The 16,285-nt window shown below is 37.6% G+C and overlaps 2 protein-coding genes across 9 annotated transcripts in view; both read right to left on the bottom strand.

Annotated features, from left to right (window-relative positions):
- Window positions 1-456, bottom strand: part of Cdan1 (codanin 1) — a 13,162-nt gene extending 12,706 nt beyond the window's left edge. Inside the window, 2 exon segments of the mRNA XM_015480758.2 lie at window positions 1-73; window positions 305-456. The exon segment at window positions 1-73 is cut by the window's left edge and continues 6 nt beyond it. Of these exon segments, the coding sequence (XP_015336244.1) occupies window positions 1-73; window positions 305-394 (163 nt within the window). The 5' untranslated portion in view covers window positions 395-456.
- A 1,356-nt stretch (window positions 457-1,812) lies between these two features.
- Window positions 1,813-16,285, bottom strand: part of Ttbk2 (tau tubulin kinase 2) — a 149,650-nt gene continuing 135,177 nt past the window's right edge. For 7 of the 8 annotated variants that reach the window (XM_015480757.2, XM_048793452.1, XM_048793453.1 and 4 more), the window contains 2 exons: window positions 9,845-11,115; window positions 1,813-8,576 (listed from right to left, as the gene is read on the bottom strand). In XM_015480757.2, coding sequence (XP_015336243.1) covers window positions 8,114-8,576; window positions 9,845-11,115 — 1,734 coding nt within the window. In that variant the 3' untranslated portion in view covers window positions 1,813-8,113. The remainder of the gene's footprint in view (window positions 8,577-9,844; window positions 11,116-16,285) is intronic. The other variant, XM_048793454.1, reaches the window with a different exon arrangement.

Below are 16,285 nucleotides of genomic sequence, written 5' to 3'. Positions count from 1 at the left end.
GCAGGAACGCAGCCGAATTCCTTCCGTACGGGGCCGGAGTGAGTTCAGCACGGCCGCCTACCCCCGGGGTCTCCTGTGGAAGAAGCAGAGGTGCGAGGGGAGAGAGGATCAGCTGCCAGCCCAGGTCCCGGGGCAGCTGGGGCCGCAGGGCGCGCCTAGGGTGGGCGGCCCGGGCAGCGGCGCCCGGTCCGAGTGCACTCGGCCCGGGCTGGCAGCTAGGCATCTTAGAGGAAGGGATGGGAGAGGCAGTATCTCCCGCGGGAAGCCAATTCTGGTCAGCCCTGGGGGCTGTCGGTGCTGTTACCTCCGAACTCTGGGTGCTGCGCGCGATCCACCGCACGGCGGCTGCGACCGACACCTCCTCTCGCAGAAGCGACTCCAAAACGGCCGCCATCCCGGTCGGGGCGCTCTGGGGCAACTGCGCAGGCGCCGGCGCGCCACGGGCGGCCTGGGAGGGGCGGGGCCGGCGGCGGGGAGCGACCGTTGGGCGGCAGGGCGCGGCGGGTGGGTCTTGTTCAGGCCTGCGGTCAAGGAGTCGCTGGGGCCGCTGTGCTTGCCAACAGGCTGCACAGCCCAGGAGGGCCCCTACCTTGACTACGCCGGCCCGAGAGGGCGACTCGCCGGGACTCGAGTTAGGATGGGCTGCCGCGAGGCAGACGCAACTCTCGGGAGACCAAGGGCGCGGGAGAGCGGCCGGCTGTAAAGGTGAACAATTCTAAAACAGCAACCAGCCCACGCCTTCTGCCATAAGCACATTTCCGAGAGTTAGGGTTTTTTCAGGTTTACCATCCAAAAAGTAGTTATGAAGTTTTAATCTAACTTCTCATTTTGACCTCGTTTTTCTCAAAGGCTGACTTTTCACCCATTGGCCAAGCTTTGCAATGTTCTCCATTAACTGATTATTTAGGAGAGAATTCTTCCTGAAAGATCAATAAATGGTCTCTAGGGATCTCTAGGGAACTGCTTTACACAGTGCTACTCAAGATTAATATTTCAACTACTTTCCAGTTGAGATGCCCATAGGCATATTCACGATTAGCTTCTGGGAGATCAAGGTGTGTGAGGGTATATTTGTTTTTATGCGTTACGAGGTGGGGGTGGGGGGCAATGAACCCAGGGCTTTGCACTCAGCAGGCACCATGCAGTACCACTTAACTGCACTCCTTGCCCTTATTTTGAAAAATCTGATACTGGGCATTTTTGATGTTGCTCCTCAGTGAGAAATTTAAGAGAATCTAGGCTGAAAAATGTGGAGCGGAGGGAGCGTGAAGCCAGGACCCTGTGAATGCCTCCTGGGTTCCTTGGTTCAAAGGAAGATTACAACAGGAACCCAGAGGGTGGCGGAAGCCTGAATCCCTCTAGTGGTACCAGAGGTGTTTCCTATGGAGGAGGAAAAAATACCTTCAGCCAGAGAGAATAATGCACTGAAAGGAAGCTTCTGACAGTTTTGTTGCACAGGAACCATCTCATATTTCTGAACCTGGTTTTCATCTGCAGAGACACTGAACACCTAGTTTCTATTCTTTCAGCCCAGGGCTTCATTTTCCTAGGTCACTTCCGGTCACTGTTTTCTGGAGTACTGCATTTTCAGTAACACTTTTTGCTCCCAGTTAATTTTTTTTTAACATTTATTTATTTTTATGTGGTGCTGAGGATCGAACCCAGGACCTCGCACATGCTAGGCAAGTGCTCTACCTCTGAGCCACAACCCCAGCCCCCAGTTAATCTTGTAATTGCTAATGCATTCAAAATTTTATTAAATTAGAAAAATATTTCCCACTTTTGAAATCAAAACCATCACACAAAGAGAACTAGAGTTTGCATGCGGAATGAATATTTTATTACTAGATTATAAAAATAAAATACAAAATAATTTTAAAACAGAACTTAAAACACTGTACAAAGCTTTAATATGATACAAATGATAAAATTAAATAAATTACATTTTTTATGTACAGATGGCCTATACAAAAGCACTCCATGTTTCTGCCAATATTCTGTCCTTGGTTGCCTGAGCAAAAACGCATAAAGGGAGCTGCTTGGAGGGGAATGGGACTATGCAGTACCTTTGGCGATATTTCTCATCTCTGATCCCATGAAGAGAAGAGAGGTACAGGAAAGTGGAATTATTTGTCATCTATTTTAACTCACTGGTCTTGTTTAACGAGAGAATTCTGGTTTGTGGTTAAATCTGATTTAATAGCTGCCAATAGCTCATAACTTTCAAGATGTATATCTAATTCAAAACTGGATGCTCCCTCCCCTTTCCTAAAAGCTGGGAACTTGTAATAAATGGCCAAATAAAATAGGTGCTATTTTAGGAAGGAAATCAGAGGAGCTTTAGGAACTGCATCAGGGAAAAGTGAAGAAGGTTCAAGCCTGGGTCATCTGACCTGTTCTCTTTCCTCAGTCCACCCAATTTCAAATCCCTAAGTGGCCCAGTGCTATATTCCTTTATCTGGCTCAAAGCATTTTACCTTAGCGAACTAATTCACTATGTTGTGCATAGTTGAAAATTGTTTTGGAAAGTCTCAAAGCTTTCCCTTTTCTGGGAAACTCCCACAAATAATCACAGCCAAGCTCTGGCTGCCTTGTTACCTCTTGTAGGTGAATGAAGAACACCCAGACAGAGTCCAGTGAAGTGCTATGAATTAATTTTTTAGAGATTTAAACTATATAAGAGGAAAAAAGCATCATATGGGAAGGGTAGTCTATATAAAAACTTGATTTACTCAATGTTTTTAAATAGGTGAGTGAACATTTACATACAAAATATGAAACAACATTAAACTACTAAAAGGAGGTAAATTTCCTAACTGTTTTTAGTGTAAAAGTATGTCATCAGCAAATCTGTAGTGCCAGGGGCTCAAAGTCGGCCTCACATATCCTGTTCTCAACCCAGAACCCTTGGCCCAAGTCTGGAACACATAGTTAGCATTACCAGTGTACACACTGTGCCCACACTGTTACTTCCAAGTAAAGAGGAGGCAGTAACCTGTTAAGTTACACAGGGCAATGAAAGGAAGGGCTTCACCTCTGTTACATTGCCTGCTAAGTATAAGGAAATATTCAAATTGTTACTGAAAAAATGTTACTTTGTTGCTATTTAGTGTTTTTGAGATTATATGGAACCTAAAGTGATCCTGATCTTTTCACATTAATTTTCTGATCTAAATTTGCTCAAGGAAAATAAATAAAACATCAAGCTTACATATTTTTAAAGTAGAAGTAGACAATCACAACCAAATGTCTTGATAAGCCATATCCAGCTGGGAATTTCTTAAAGATTAAGGTGTGCAGCATCCAGATTCTCCTCTAAGTGGATAGGAATCCTTGTCCAATGTCTTGGGAATTCTCCCTATATAACTCCTGTTATATAGCAATGCTGGCAACAAATTCTGAAGGCTCCAGTGACTCCGCAATTTCTCATGACTGCAAGAAATTGCCAAAATATAGAAAATATCCAATAATATGACACATCCACAAAGTACACACTCAAGGGTTTTTTGTTTTGTTTTTGGTGAGGGCAGAGAAGCGGGATGTCCTGACAACCACCTGGTTTGCCAGGCACTATACATCTCCCACATGGTCTGAGGACTGGAACTCCTTCTCTAAGAGTCTAAACCAGCATCAGTGGTTACTGAATTGGGGTATATACTGACATAGAGGGAAAACCATAGTAATTACATGCCCTAATCCTATAATACTTTGTGTCAAATCATAGACAAGTAGCTATTTTGCTAATATACTATCTGTAGAACCAAACTCAACAAAGTTAAACAGTGCAGTTGATGTCAACCATTCTATCTTCTTAATAACAGATGCTAAACCATCTCTCCCCATAAGCAAAGTCCAAAAACATGGGTGGTAAAATGTACAAAAACAGAAATGGGAAGATTTTAAGAGTGAATGCCAACAATTCCAAAACACATGAACATGACATGAGAGATTCTTTAAGACATACCATGTTTTGATAAGATATAAAGGAATGAAAGAAGTTCTTAAAATATGAAAAATTTTGATCTCCAAGACTAAATCTAGATTATCTACAAATAAATATATTTTCAAACAGCTAAAGTAAGATGCATTTTTTTCCAAAGCTGCTAAAATTCTGAATTCTGGATCCAGTTTCTCCTTTCACCAATTCCTAATGTTAGGTTAGGAACATAAAACTGTCTGCTTTTGGGAAAAAGGCATCTGTTTTTAATTCAAAGCTACTGGGTACAGAAAAACTATGGTTTAAACTATCTGAGTTTGGGTTTGTAAAACATGCACCAATGTACAACTTTTCCCTTGTAAAGCGGATGCAACTATAAAACATTAGCTTAGGAATCTGTAATCTGGAAGGAGTCTCAGGTGTCTACCAAAGAACCTCAAGTTCCCATAGCAGCTAGGAATCAGACAAGAGATACTGCACATCTAGAACACTGAGTCAGTAAGCAGTGGCTTAGTATGCTAAAGCAAATAATATTGGGTCTCAATTACCATTTTGCTACTTATTTAGGACTGGATTAACTTGGCAACTATTATTAAAGACATCCACTCCAAAATATGCAACTTAAAAAGCAGTAAATGTATCTGTGCCACTGTCAGCAAGGCCAGCTTGCATACCAGAATTGAGAATGAGAGTGTCTGCCTGCTGAAGGCCTAATATTCAAAGTTGACTTATAATTTATGTCATAATGTTAAATTTGATATCCAGTTTTCCTTCTTTGTTCACTATCCATTAAAGTTAAATGTCTTTAAGCTGATAATATTACTAGGTGGGATTTTAGTATTTTAACTAATTCATAAACCCTGGAGATCTGGCAGCATAACTGAGAAAGAATACTACCTGAAGGCATTGGGCTGGTGCTATTCCTATCTTCTGTTCCACCCAAGTAATCCCAGAGACTAGACAAGGGAAGGCAAGGTCAAAAGTGTGGCTAGGTAACCAGCCATTCTGTTGTGATAGGAGAAACCAGGAGGTACTTGATTTTCAAAAGGTAATTCAAACTTCTGCCCAATAATACTTTTAATACAGTTTGGTTTGACTTTTTAGTTAATGGCCACATTCATCTTAAGTAAACTATCCAAACTGGTTTAAAATTACTTGGAATAAAATAAAATAACTTGGATGATCTATAACTGTAATCTGAAATATGCCACCACTTAAAAACCCAAAAATAAAGGGGGAAAAACCCCCAAAACCAAACAAAAACATTGTTCTTTGTATAATACTTTAAAATAAAATAAAAACAAAAATTCTTGTGCCAAAAGTGCTTGCTCAGGGCTGTCAACTTCTATTTTTAGCCTAAGATACATCTAACATCTAAAAGTACAAACTATGCTTTTAAAAACCGTTAAGTAAATCTCTATTAGAACATAAGATTAGTCTATTTCTTTTGAAAGTATCAGAGCAGAAACATCTTTGGTTAACTCTTCTACATGCAAAGTTAAATATTCTTACCCAATAAGGCTGTTATCTCTGAATCTTGATGAGTTTGTTAATGCCACATAGAAAAAAAAGAAGCAACCCAGTGTAAAGATTGGTAGAAAAATGGAAGGAACCAAGAAAAAAAAAACATACTGTTATCATGTTGCCATCACCATCATTTTTGACTGCCAGCATAGAAATGCCAACAATAACACAGACCCACACACCAGAGTTGTACCCTCATCAGCTTTTCCAATGGGTACTATTAACACATTTCTGACTAGAGGGGTCAGTATTTAAATTTGTCTACCTTGAGCATAATTTATAGCTAATTCAATAGAATAAAAGATAATTTCCTAATTATCCCCCATCCCATTCTCACTCCCACCCAAAAAAGTAATGTGAAAAAAAGAAAGCAGGATGGCAAGTATTTGGAAATGTTTTAAAATTCAAATTATAATCAGACCCATGATTATAATCCCAGTCTATCTACTCTAATGATAAGGACAGAACTATGTGATTAACATAACAAATCTTTGAGTATTACAAGCATGTCCCAGTAATTTTTCCCCTATTAAAATCTTTTTCAAAAACAATTAAATAAGCTATCTTGGCTTGTTAAAGACCACCAACCCTTGCATTACACACAGGGAAGGCAAGAAAAATCTAAGGTGTCACATGCCAAGAACATATTTTCAGAAAATGAAGTTAGACAAGGCCCAAGTGTACATGAGGCACACAATACAAAAGAAATTTCACCATCTGTGATCTTGAAATTACAAATGGAGAATGAGAAAGAATGACTTTTTATAAGCATATCTCTCTATATATTTATAAATATTTATATAATTTACCATGAAGACATGCAAGTAGTGTTATAGCAACTATTATACAATATAATACAGAAAGATCAGTCTTCCAATATTACAGCTGCTTTAGATAAACAGCAAATTGTCTTATCTACTGCATTCCTCTGTAGTGCTTGAAACTGGAGAGAAATTAAGATTCCATACTATGCTACATTTCTTATGGGAGACCTTATATGCCTCAATATAGTGTTTTGAGTTTGTATGTTAAAAAGCTCAACACAGATAAAGAGAACAAGATAGGTTCAGTGCAGCTTCAGGGCAACTTTGATGCAGCATTAGAATGTGTTCACTTGGTGAGGAGATAACATTTATTTTTTTGTTTCTTTCCCAATTCAACCTATTATGTTTGGCAGCAAACACAAGGTCAAAGAGAAAACTCACAGATATTTGCTAGAAGGCAAATTTCAACAGCAAACAGAACAAATTACCTGACCTTAATAAGTACTTTTCAACACAAAACACCTACAGAGTATAAAAGAGCCCATTAAAAAGTCTAGTATACTTTAATTTTGCTTGATTCCTATTAGCAGAGGAGATAAGAATATGATCCTCCTTAGTTTCATAAATTGAGATTACATGGGAATCAGGCCAAGAAGCCCAACTATTGAACTAAAAAACACAGAAGCAGGTAATAAAACAATGAAAGAAAAATACTTAGCCTAATCTTATTTCCCCAAATATTCATTCCTTATTAGCTAAATGTATAAAATATAAAATTTAAAGATTATAAGCCTCCATAACACACCAAATGTTTTTGTTTTTCTTTCTAAATGCATAAAGTCACATTCCAAAGCATTGTGCTTCCCTAATATCATCTTGGAGGTTGATATTAGAAAGAGCTGGTACCTAGAAGACCTAAGGAAGCCTACTAACTTCACTCAGTTTTCCTTCCACAAGCAGAACACTTAACAGATTGTAAAGGGGTTCTTCCATCTTCAAAGATGTTACCTCACTCTCTTTCCCTCTATCCCTAAAAACTAAAGCTTGTAAAGTAAGTAGCTTTAGTCAGATTTTTGTTTCCTATACCTAAGTTTCTCAGTTATTTTTCATAATAAAAATGTACTGGGTTAAAGAACTGTTGCTCCAAAGAAAAATATTATTAGTGCACTAAAAAAAAAAATGGGAATTGTGAAATTCTCAGCATGTGCTGTTAAATGCCTATTAGAATGTATTGTTAAAAGAAGACAGATTGGATTCAGTAGGAAACACCGACTTAAAAAGATGTGAAATCCAGGAAGGGTGCTAGGAATGAAGCAAAGGGGTACATTCTCAATACACTAGATAAACACACAAGCCAAATATAAAGAGTACTGGCTCCCTGGCAATAAGCTTCTTTATACACACACACACACACACACACACACACACACACACACACACACATATACATATACTCTAATATGTGAGCAATGATTTCAAGGTTCAGAAGATTTGAATGAAAATATCAAACATTTTTGCTATATAATTTTTTGAGTAGAGGTTTTAAAAATTAGATGAAATTCCTTAAAAGTAAAATTCCATTCTATCTTCTACCCTCAACTCTTGTTTCAAAGTCAGCTAAAAGTTGTGAAAGCTCATTTAATGAGTTTCTGCCCCTTGGATTTTGCTGGATGCCCCTTCCTATGCAAAAGGCATTGTTCCCAATCTGCTTGCTACCTGCTTTAGGTAAATCCTTATTATACATTTATGTCTTCTTATAAATAATTGATCATGTTACTTTCTTTTCCAAAAGATCAACACTGATTTTTTAAATAGACAGTACAGAGACACACATGCATCAGGTTTAGGAGGAAGATCTCACACCTTTCCCAGACAGGCAGCCCAGCTCCTATCTGCTGAGTTTACTGGCTGGCTTACTCTTCCCTGGAGGGGTTTTAGTGCTGGCTGTGTGGTGGTAGAGGCTGCCAGATCCTTTTGGGCCATTCTTGCTGGGTTTGCAATGTTCCTGCTGGCAGGACCTTCTGGAAGAGGATGATCCTGAGTGGCTGGGAGGTGACTTGCTTCTCCCCAGGTGTGGGGATGAACTCCTCTGGTCATGATGGGGCCTCCCAGCCCTAGATGGTGAGGAACTAGACGTGCGAGGCAAGGAGCTGCTTCGAGGAGAGGCACTGGGACTCCTTCGAGGGACAACTGGACTCTTGGGTGGTGTTTTTGGATTGTGAGGAGATCCTGGGGTCTTGCACTGAGTAGTGCTCCGGGGTTTCTGAGATCCATTTTGAAGAATTTGGGCCAGCCGGGAGAAGAGGTCTGAGTCTGAGTTACTACTCCCTAGAACTCTGTATCTTCGTAGCCTTAAAAGAACAAAGAAACATTTTCATTTTAATTCATTCCAAGTATACCTAAAAGTTACAATGTCCCAAATCATAATGTCTACCATGTGCATCAAAATCAGAAAATACACTAACAGAACAAAAAGTTACTCTTTCACATACTAGAGATGTGACCCTTAGACCAAAGCTTTTCTCTTCTGGCTTTTAGTAGGAATACTATTTCATAGTGTCACTGAGAAGTACTGGAAGAGACTACCTTTTAATTAAATCCTTAGCATTGAAAATACCTTCCTAAGCATGATATAAAACAAGAAGTCATTTAAAAAATTCATTTCATAAATACTATACCATAACCCAAGTAAAAGGCAAACCACAGGCTTGGATAAAAATTTCTTCAATGTATTTTGCAAAAATGTTAATTTTAAGAAAAATCACTCAATAGGGTGGTGTTTGATAGGAACATCACCACCAACAAAACAACTGTCTCATGAATAATCAAATACAAATTAAAACTTTTTTTCAAACTGACTCAATTTTTTCTTTTTCTTTTTTAAACACATGCATGTGTATATATTTGTGTGAATATGAACAGGTCATTAATTTTTTCCTTTATTATGGCAATTCCTGGTTACAAATTTATATAAACTACTTAGAAAAGATGAGACAAAATGTTTTTAAATGCACATACAATGATAGAAACAATCAGTTACAATAAAATAACAAATAGTGAATAAGGCTCTTAATCTGATAAAATAAGTCCAAAAGTCATAATTGAATCAATGATATTCACAAAAATTTTTTAAAAAGATAGTGTCTTGCTATATTGTTCAGGCTGGTCTCAACCTCACGATCCTCCTGAATGAGTCTACTTATGTGAGGTATGTATATTGATCAAAACCATAGAGAAAATAGATTAGTGGTTGCCATGGACTAGAGGGAGAAGATAGTAAGGATTTATTGTTTAATGGTTTTAGTGTTTCACTTCACATGATGAAAAGAGTTGTGAAGTAGATGGTAATGATAGTTGGACAATAAAATGTACTTAATACCACTAAATAGTAACTTAAGAATTATTGATGATAAATTATATATTGTGTATATTTTACCACAATAAAAAATTGGAAAAAAGAATTAATTTGTACTGTGCTATATAATAAGGCCTGTGAAAGGTAGGGAAGAAAGCAGATGCTCAAAAGCAAGCAAAAAAGAAATGCTACCATTGACGTTACAGTAAAGCAGATACAGAAATAATGTGACACAATTAACATACTCAAAGCAGACAGTATTACCTGGCTTCTACTCCAGGCCTTGTAGGTGGCTTTCCTGGTGGTGGTCGAGGCAAGAACTGGGATGAAGTTGAGCTATTGACTTGATCTGCGTTGACCCACGCAACTGGCCTTGGAATCTTACTCTTTCTTGCCTGGGAAATAATGGGTGACAGAAAGCTGTCTTCAGCTGACTTACTCAGGTGAGAATCTACTGCCAGTTTTGAAAATGGAGTGAAGACTTCCTCCTCAGAAAAGTGAACAGGAACAGCAGCTAGTTTCTCCTCTAACAGCTTATCAGAGGCACTTGAGAGGTCACCAAGGAAAGACTTGAATTGCCTTTTTTCCACCAGGAGTTTGACTAGGTCAGGCTGATAAGCTTTCTTCTGGAGGAGCTTTTCTTTTGCAGAAACTGGAGAGGAAGATTCAAAAGTTGAGTCTATCTCTTGTGCTAAAACAGGGATTCGACTATGTCTACTTACAAAGGATGACCTAATCATATCCTTCCGAGTTGGGGGACCATGTTCATTCTCTGAAACACAATGAAATAGTTCTCCATTTCTAGGGGCAATTTTCTCTCTCTTACCCTCTTGGTGCAAAAAAGTAGAGAGGTCTCCCTGATGACCTGGCAAGTCTTCACTCTTAATGTCATCATTCTTAGATAGTATAATTTTTTGCATTGGTGCCACCTGGCCTATCTGTCCTTCAACATGTGGATCAATGACTCTTGAAGAAATTTCTGAAGTGCCAATTACCAAAAGCTTCATTATCTCATGATTTTTGTCATGATTTGGCACCACACTAAAAGTTTGTGTCTTTGTCACATCAAGAGGTTCAGTAGTAGCAGAATGATCCCTTTCCACAGTTACCAAATCTCCTGGAAGAGATATGTCAATACATTGCTGCCCTTTACTTAACTTTTCATCTTCATTATCTGACCCTAGAAGAATGCTTTTCTCTTCAGTTTCCCCAGGGAGATTCTCAAATTCTCTTACAACCAGTCTATTATAGTCAGGAAGATCTTTTGGTCCCAGGTCTTGAGATTTGTCACTCTCCCTAATATCAGGTAACATGTCTTGACCAATGTGATCTATCTGAAGCCCCAAATCTGTTCTGCTGCCTCCACTAGGAAGTTCACCCTCTGTCACAACCAAGCCAGAGAAGTTCTCCCTTGGAGAATAAAGTTCTACAGAGGGCTCCATGGGCTGAAGATCTTTTTTCTCTGGCTGCTGACCATAGTGAAAACTTCCTGAAGTTGACTGTGTTGATGCCACAGAAGGTCTAGGAATTGTAATCTGGAGGTGGAAGAAAAAAAAATGAAATGTGATTATGTGAAACATTAATCAAGATACATGAATTGAGATTTATTTTCATTACAATTCTTAATACACCATTATACAATAATTTATCATATCTCTGATTATATATAAGTTATATTGACACCAAATTCACATCTTCATACATGTATTTGGTATAATAATGAGATTTAACACTTCAAGCAGATATTGATCAGGTCTGCCCAATTCATACAAAAAATGGGCAATTTTGAATAAAGATGATTGACATTCATACTCCCCTATTCTGTACAAAATAGTCTCTTTAGGTTCATCGTGGCCCTCCCTCCCTTCCTCTCTTTCTTTCTTTTAAATATATATTTGTAGTTGGACACAATATAGTTGTAGTTGGACACAACATCTTTATTTTATGTGGTGCTGAATATTGAACCTAGCACCTCGCACATGCTAGGCAAGTGGTCTACTGCTGGGCCACAACTCCAGCTCCCATCCTGGACCTTTCTTAAGCCTGCTCTATGCCTGGAACACTTGATTTTTACAGATGACACCAACAGAGAATTGGAAGGTTGGAAGAAAGAGAGTACTAAGTGCTAACTCTCTGCTTCTTCCTGGAGGAGTCTTGCAGTTTCAGTGGTGGCTACACTCTACCATCATAGCCATGGCTCCTGTCACATGACCCCTTTCTCACAGCGATGACTTTCACACAGGTTCTGCTTAACAAACCCCTTCTTCCCATTCAGGATTCATTAGAGCTGGCTCCCTCTACTGCTGGTCCTGTTGGGTCTCTTAACTACATCTATAGCAAGTTCCTTTATAAAACTCTCTCTCAATCCTTTTGAGTGTGCCATCTATTTCCTGCCAGAATACAGATATGGGATGATAAGGAAAATTTATTGGGAAATAATTGTCATTTGAAAACTCCTAAATTTTCATGCATAGTTTTTTTCATCAATTCTATCAATTGATGTTAGAAATATTACATCTTCCTCTGAGTAAAGGCATACAAAGATATTTATGAATGTTGTATATCTAATTTGTAAAAATCAGGCCTATGATGAGTGAAATTCTACCATTCTTTTTTTAAAAAAAATATTTATTTTTTAGTTGTAGTTGGACACAATACCTTTATCTTATTTATTTTTATGTGGTGCTGAGGATCAAACCCAGGGCCTTGCATGTGCAAGGCAAGCACTCTGCCACTGAGCTACAGCCCCAGCCCATCTACCCTTCTTCTTCTTCTTTCGTTTTTTTAATATTTATCTTTTAGTTTTAGGTGGACACAATATCTATATTTATGTGGTGCTGAAGATCGAACCCAATGCCTCATGCATGCTAGATGAGCACTCTACCTCTTACATTCTTAACACTGAAATCATTTCAATTCTAGGTAAGATTCAATATCTGAGACAACACCTTTTTGTTGTTATTTTTGATGGCACTGGGCATTGAATCCCAGAGGTACTCTAACACTGACTTACAGCCTCAGCACACCCCCAGCCCGCAATTTTTGTGAGATAGGGTTTTACTAAGTTGATCAGGTTGGGCTTGAACTTGTGACTTTCCTGCCTCAAACTCCAGAGATTATTGATGTAAACCATCATGCCCAACTAGAATGCCCTTTCTTAAGACACCTAAAGTTAGCTGGGGTTGTGGCTCAGTGGTGGCATGATTGCCTAGCATGTGTGAGGCACTGGTTCAATCCTCAGCACCATGTAAAAATAAATAAGATAAAGGTATTGTATTCATCTACAACTATAAAATATTTTTAAAAAAAGGTGGGAGTGGGGGCACCTAAGTTTCCACACCTTCATTTTTTAAAAAGTAAAATTAGGAGTTTGAAAATAACTATATACACTACTAAGGAAAAAAGTCTTCCTGAGAAATTAACTAAGCTCAAATCACTTAATGAAGCCTATGAAGTTCCATGAAGAGAAACCATCTAACATCATGAAGTACTCCCAAACGGAATTCAGGATCTTGAGGAGTTACAAGTTAATTCGAGACAAGATGCTTGGTTTCAGATCTGAACTCTGGCAATAAGCCCAGACCTATACTGTCTTTGGGAAAAAGCATTACGTTCTACTGGTGATGTTATGCTTTAGGAAGTCACCTTATACTTATGTCTTTCTTAATTATTTCAAAATATACTCATGCAAATGAAAATTTTCTAGTATATTTTAAAAATGATACTAAAATCTAAAACTCATGGTAATTTACTTTTTATAAATTTCTTTTTGAGACCCAAAAGTGACTATGATAAGAAAAAAGGTATGAAATTATATTAAATGCCATGTAACAAGGGAGATGAATACCTACATTCTAAATAAATTAACAGTCACTTCATTATTATATGTAATTCCAAGTACCTCAGCTAAAATGAATCCAGCATTGTTTTCAAGAATAATATACTCCACTGGTCTTCTGAAACTGAAACTGAGTTAATTTCCTTATTTCTGAGATAAACTTTAAGTTTAGGATATAAACTCACGTGTTATGTGTGGTATGAAAAAAGGAATTACAATCTTGGATATATAAATACATATGAACCATCAGATAAGAGAATGTTTTCTGAAAAGATTCTAAGCAAGTGTGATAAACTGTACATAAATCACTCTCATATATTTCCAAAAACATTATAAATTTTATAAAAATATTCCTTCAAGGTGTGGTGGCATATGCCTATAATCCCAGTTACTTTGTAGCCTGCAGCAGGAAGATCTCAAGTTGGAAAGCACCTCAGCAAGACCCTGTTTCAAAATTAAAAATAAAAAAGGGCTGAGGTGGGGCTGGAGTTGTAACTCAGTGGAAGAGCATTTGCCTAGCATGTGTGAGGCACTGTGTTCAATTCTCAGCACTACATATAAATAAATAAAGGTCCATCAACAACTAAAAAGAAACAAACAAACAAAAAAAAAGGCTGAGGAATAGCTCAGTGATAAAGCACCCTGGGTTTAATCTACAGTACTGCAAAGAAAAAAAAATCCTAAAGTCATTTTTACAAATTACATATCATATCATAGCTTCCTTATATTATAATTATATTCCTCTTTTCTTTTTGTACTTTATACCACTGAGCTGCATTCCTAGCCCTTTTTATTTTTTTGAGACAGGGCCTCACTGAGTGCTAAGGGCTTTGCTAAATTGTTGAGACTGGCCTCAAAGTTGTGATCCTCCTGCCTCAGTCCCCCAAGTCACTGGGATTGCGGGCATGTGCCACTGCACTGGGGAGATTCCATTATTAATACATATTCATAACTTGAGGAAAACCATAGTCAAGAAGGATAATGGATAGGACTTCAGGATTTTAACAACGTGCACAGCACAGCCTATAAACATGCAGCCTACACTCTCAAATGAAGTCTGGGAAAGCGAACCTGCAAAAACATCATCTACAAGGTAAAAATAGAAAACCCAGGTTCAACAGTTGAATACAGAAAAGAGAAAGGTAATTCTAAGTGTAGCTAAAAATAACTTCCTTAACCATAGAGAGCACAAAGACATAAAAGCAATTCCTGTACTTGAGATATGCTACTAATGGACTTAATAAATGATCTGTCAGTAATTAATGTCTTTAATTTCACAATTCACAAACATTTCATTAAGGCATCATTTCATTTTTAAAAAAATTTTCTTCCTTCTCCCACCCCCCGAGTACTAGGGACTGAAAAACCAAGGGTGCTCTATTGCTGAGCTATATCCCTGGTCCTTTTTTATTTTGAGATAGAATCTCACTAAGTTGCTGAGGTTGGCCTCAAACTTCTGATCCTCCTGCCTCAGCCTCCCTAGTTGCTGGGACTACAGGTGTGTGCCCCACACCCAGCTCCATTTAAGGTAATATTTCAATCATTTTCTTCTTCTGTTCTCTTGTTGTTTCATATATACTTTCCTACAGATTTAGAAAATCACTTCAATGTTTCCATTTCTTTCATATTTTTGTAGATTTATTAATGCCTAGTACTAATGCCTGTGTACTCATGGGTACATCAGTCTCATTATTTAGTAGTTCACATAGAGCAACCTCATTTTTCAGTTTTCTCATGCTGAGAACTAGCCACATAGCAAGAAAACAATGAACTGTAAACCTAAATACCACTTTCATTTTAACTTAGAAATTATCCTTTCCAAGACTGTAGTGCTATTATGATAACAACAGCTTTGGGAAACTCAACATTTTTACCAAATAGCTTTTCTTAGGAATGAATGGTATATGAGTACAAAATAGCTATATCTCACTTATGTTTGTAGACAAGAATTTATTTGGAAGAGATATAGGTGGTTCCTAATATAGCCAAGAATTAACTTATAGAAATATTCCTTGCTTATTAAAAAATTAAATTTTAACTATTCAAATTTTATTGGGTCATTAAAATTCTACTACAGACATCTTTTTTTAAAGACATCTTTATATACTACTTTATAATTGTTGAAAATTATGAGTATAAACACTTATCATTTTTATGGTACATAAACAAACTCTGATTTTATGTACCAAATTATATTTCTATTTTTTAAAAAAACAGTACATAGTTGATAACATGTGAGTAGAGAGGCCATACATGATGTCTCTCATTCTTTGATTCCTATTGCTTACTCTAAATGCATTTGCTAGTTATTTATGATCAAGATATTGTTATATTGTACCTAGATGGATGGACAGGGGAAGGGGAAAAGCAGGAAAGAACAGGGAAGGCAGAAATCTCTGCTATAAAGGTGGGTAAAACTGGGCTTGGGTTGTGGCTCAGTTATACAGTACTTGCCTTGCACTGGGTTTGATCCTCGGCACCACATAAAAATAAATAAAATAAAGGTATTGTGTCCATATACAAATAAAAATATTTTTTAATAAGGTGGCTAAAACTGCCCATAGCATAATTTGGTCAACTTTATTTCCAATGAATCCCACTTTTATGTATAATTATAATGCAACAATTAAAATAAACACATATACAAATATATGTATATACGGGAGAGCAGTAGAGTAAACAAAGTAGTCAGGGAGAGGGAGGAAGAAAGGGGAAATACTGGGGACTAAAATGGAGGAAATAATGTTATATGAATATATGAATATGTCACAATAAACCCCATTACTATGCATAATTACAATTCACTAATAAAATTTTTTTTTTAAGTTGGGTAAAATTTAAAAACCTAAAGCCTCAAGATCTAAGCA

The sequence above is a fragment of the Marmota marmota genome, unplaced genomic scaffold, assembly GCF_001458135.2.
Source record: "Marmota marmota marmota unplaced genomic scaffold, marMar, whole genome shotgun sequence".
Classification (NCBI taxonomy): domain Eukaryota; kingdom Metazoa; phylum Chordata; class Mammalia; order Rodentia; family Sciuridae; genus Marmota; species Marmota marmota.
The sequence above is the reverse complement of the archived record's forward strand: the minus strand, read 5'-3'. Positions and strand labels throughout refer to the sequence as shown.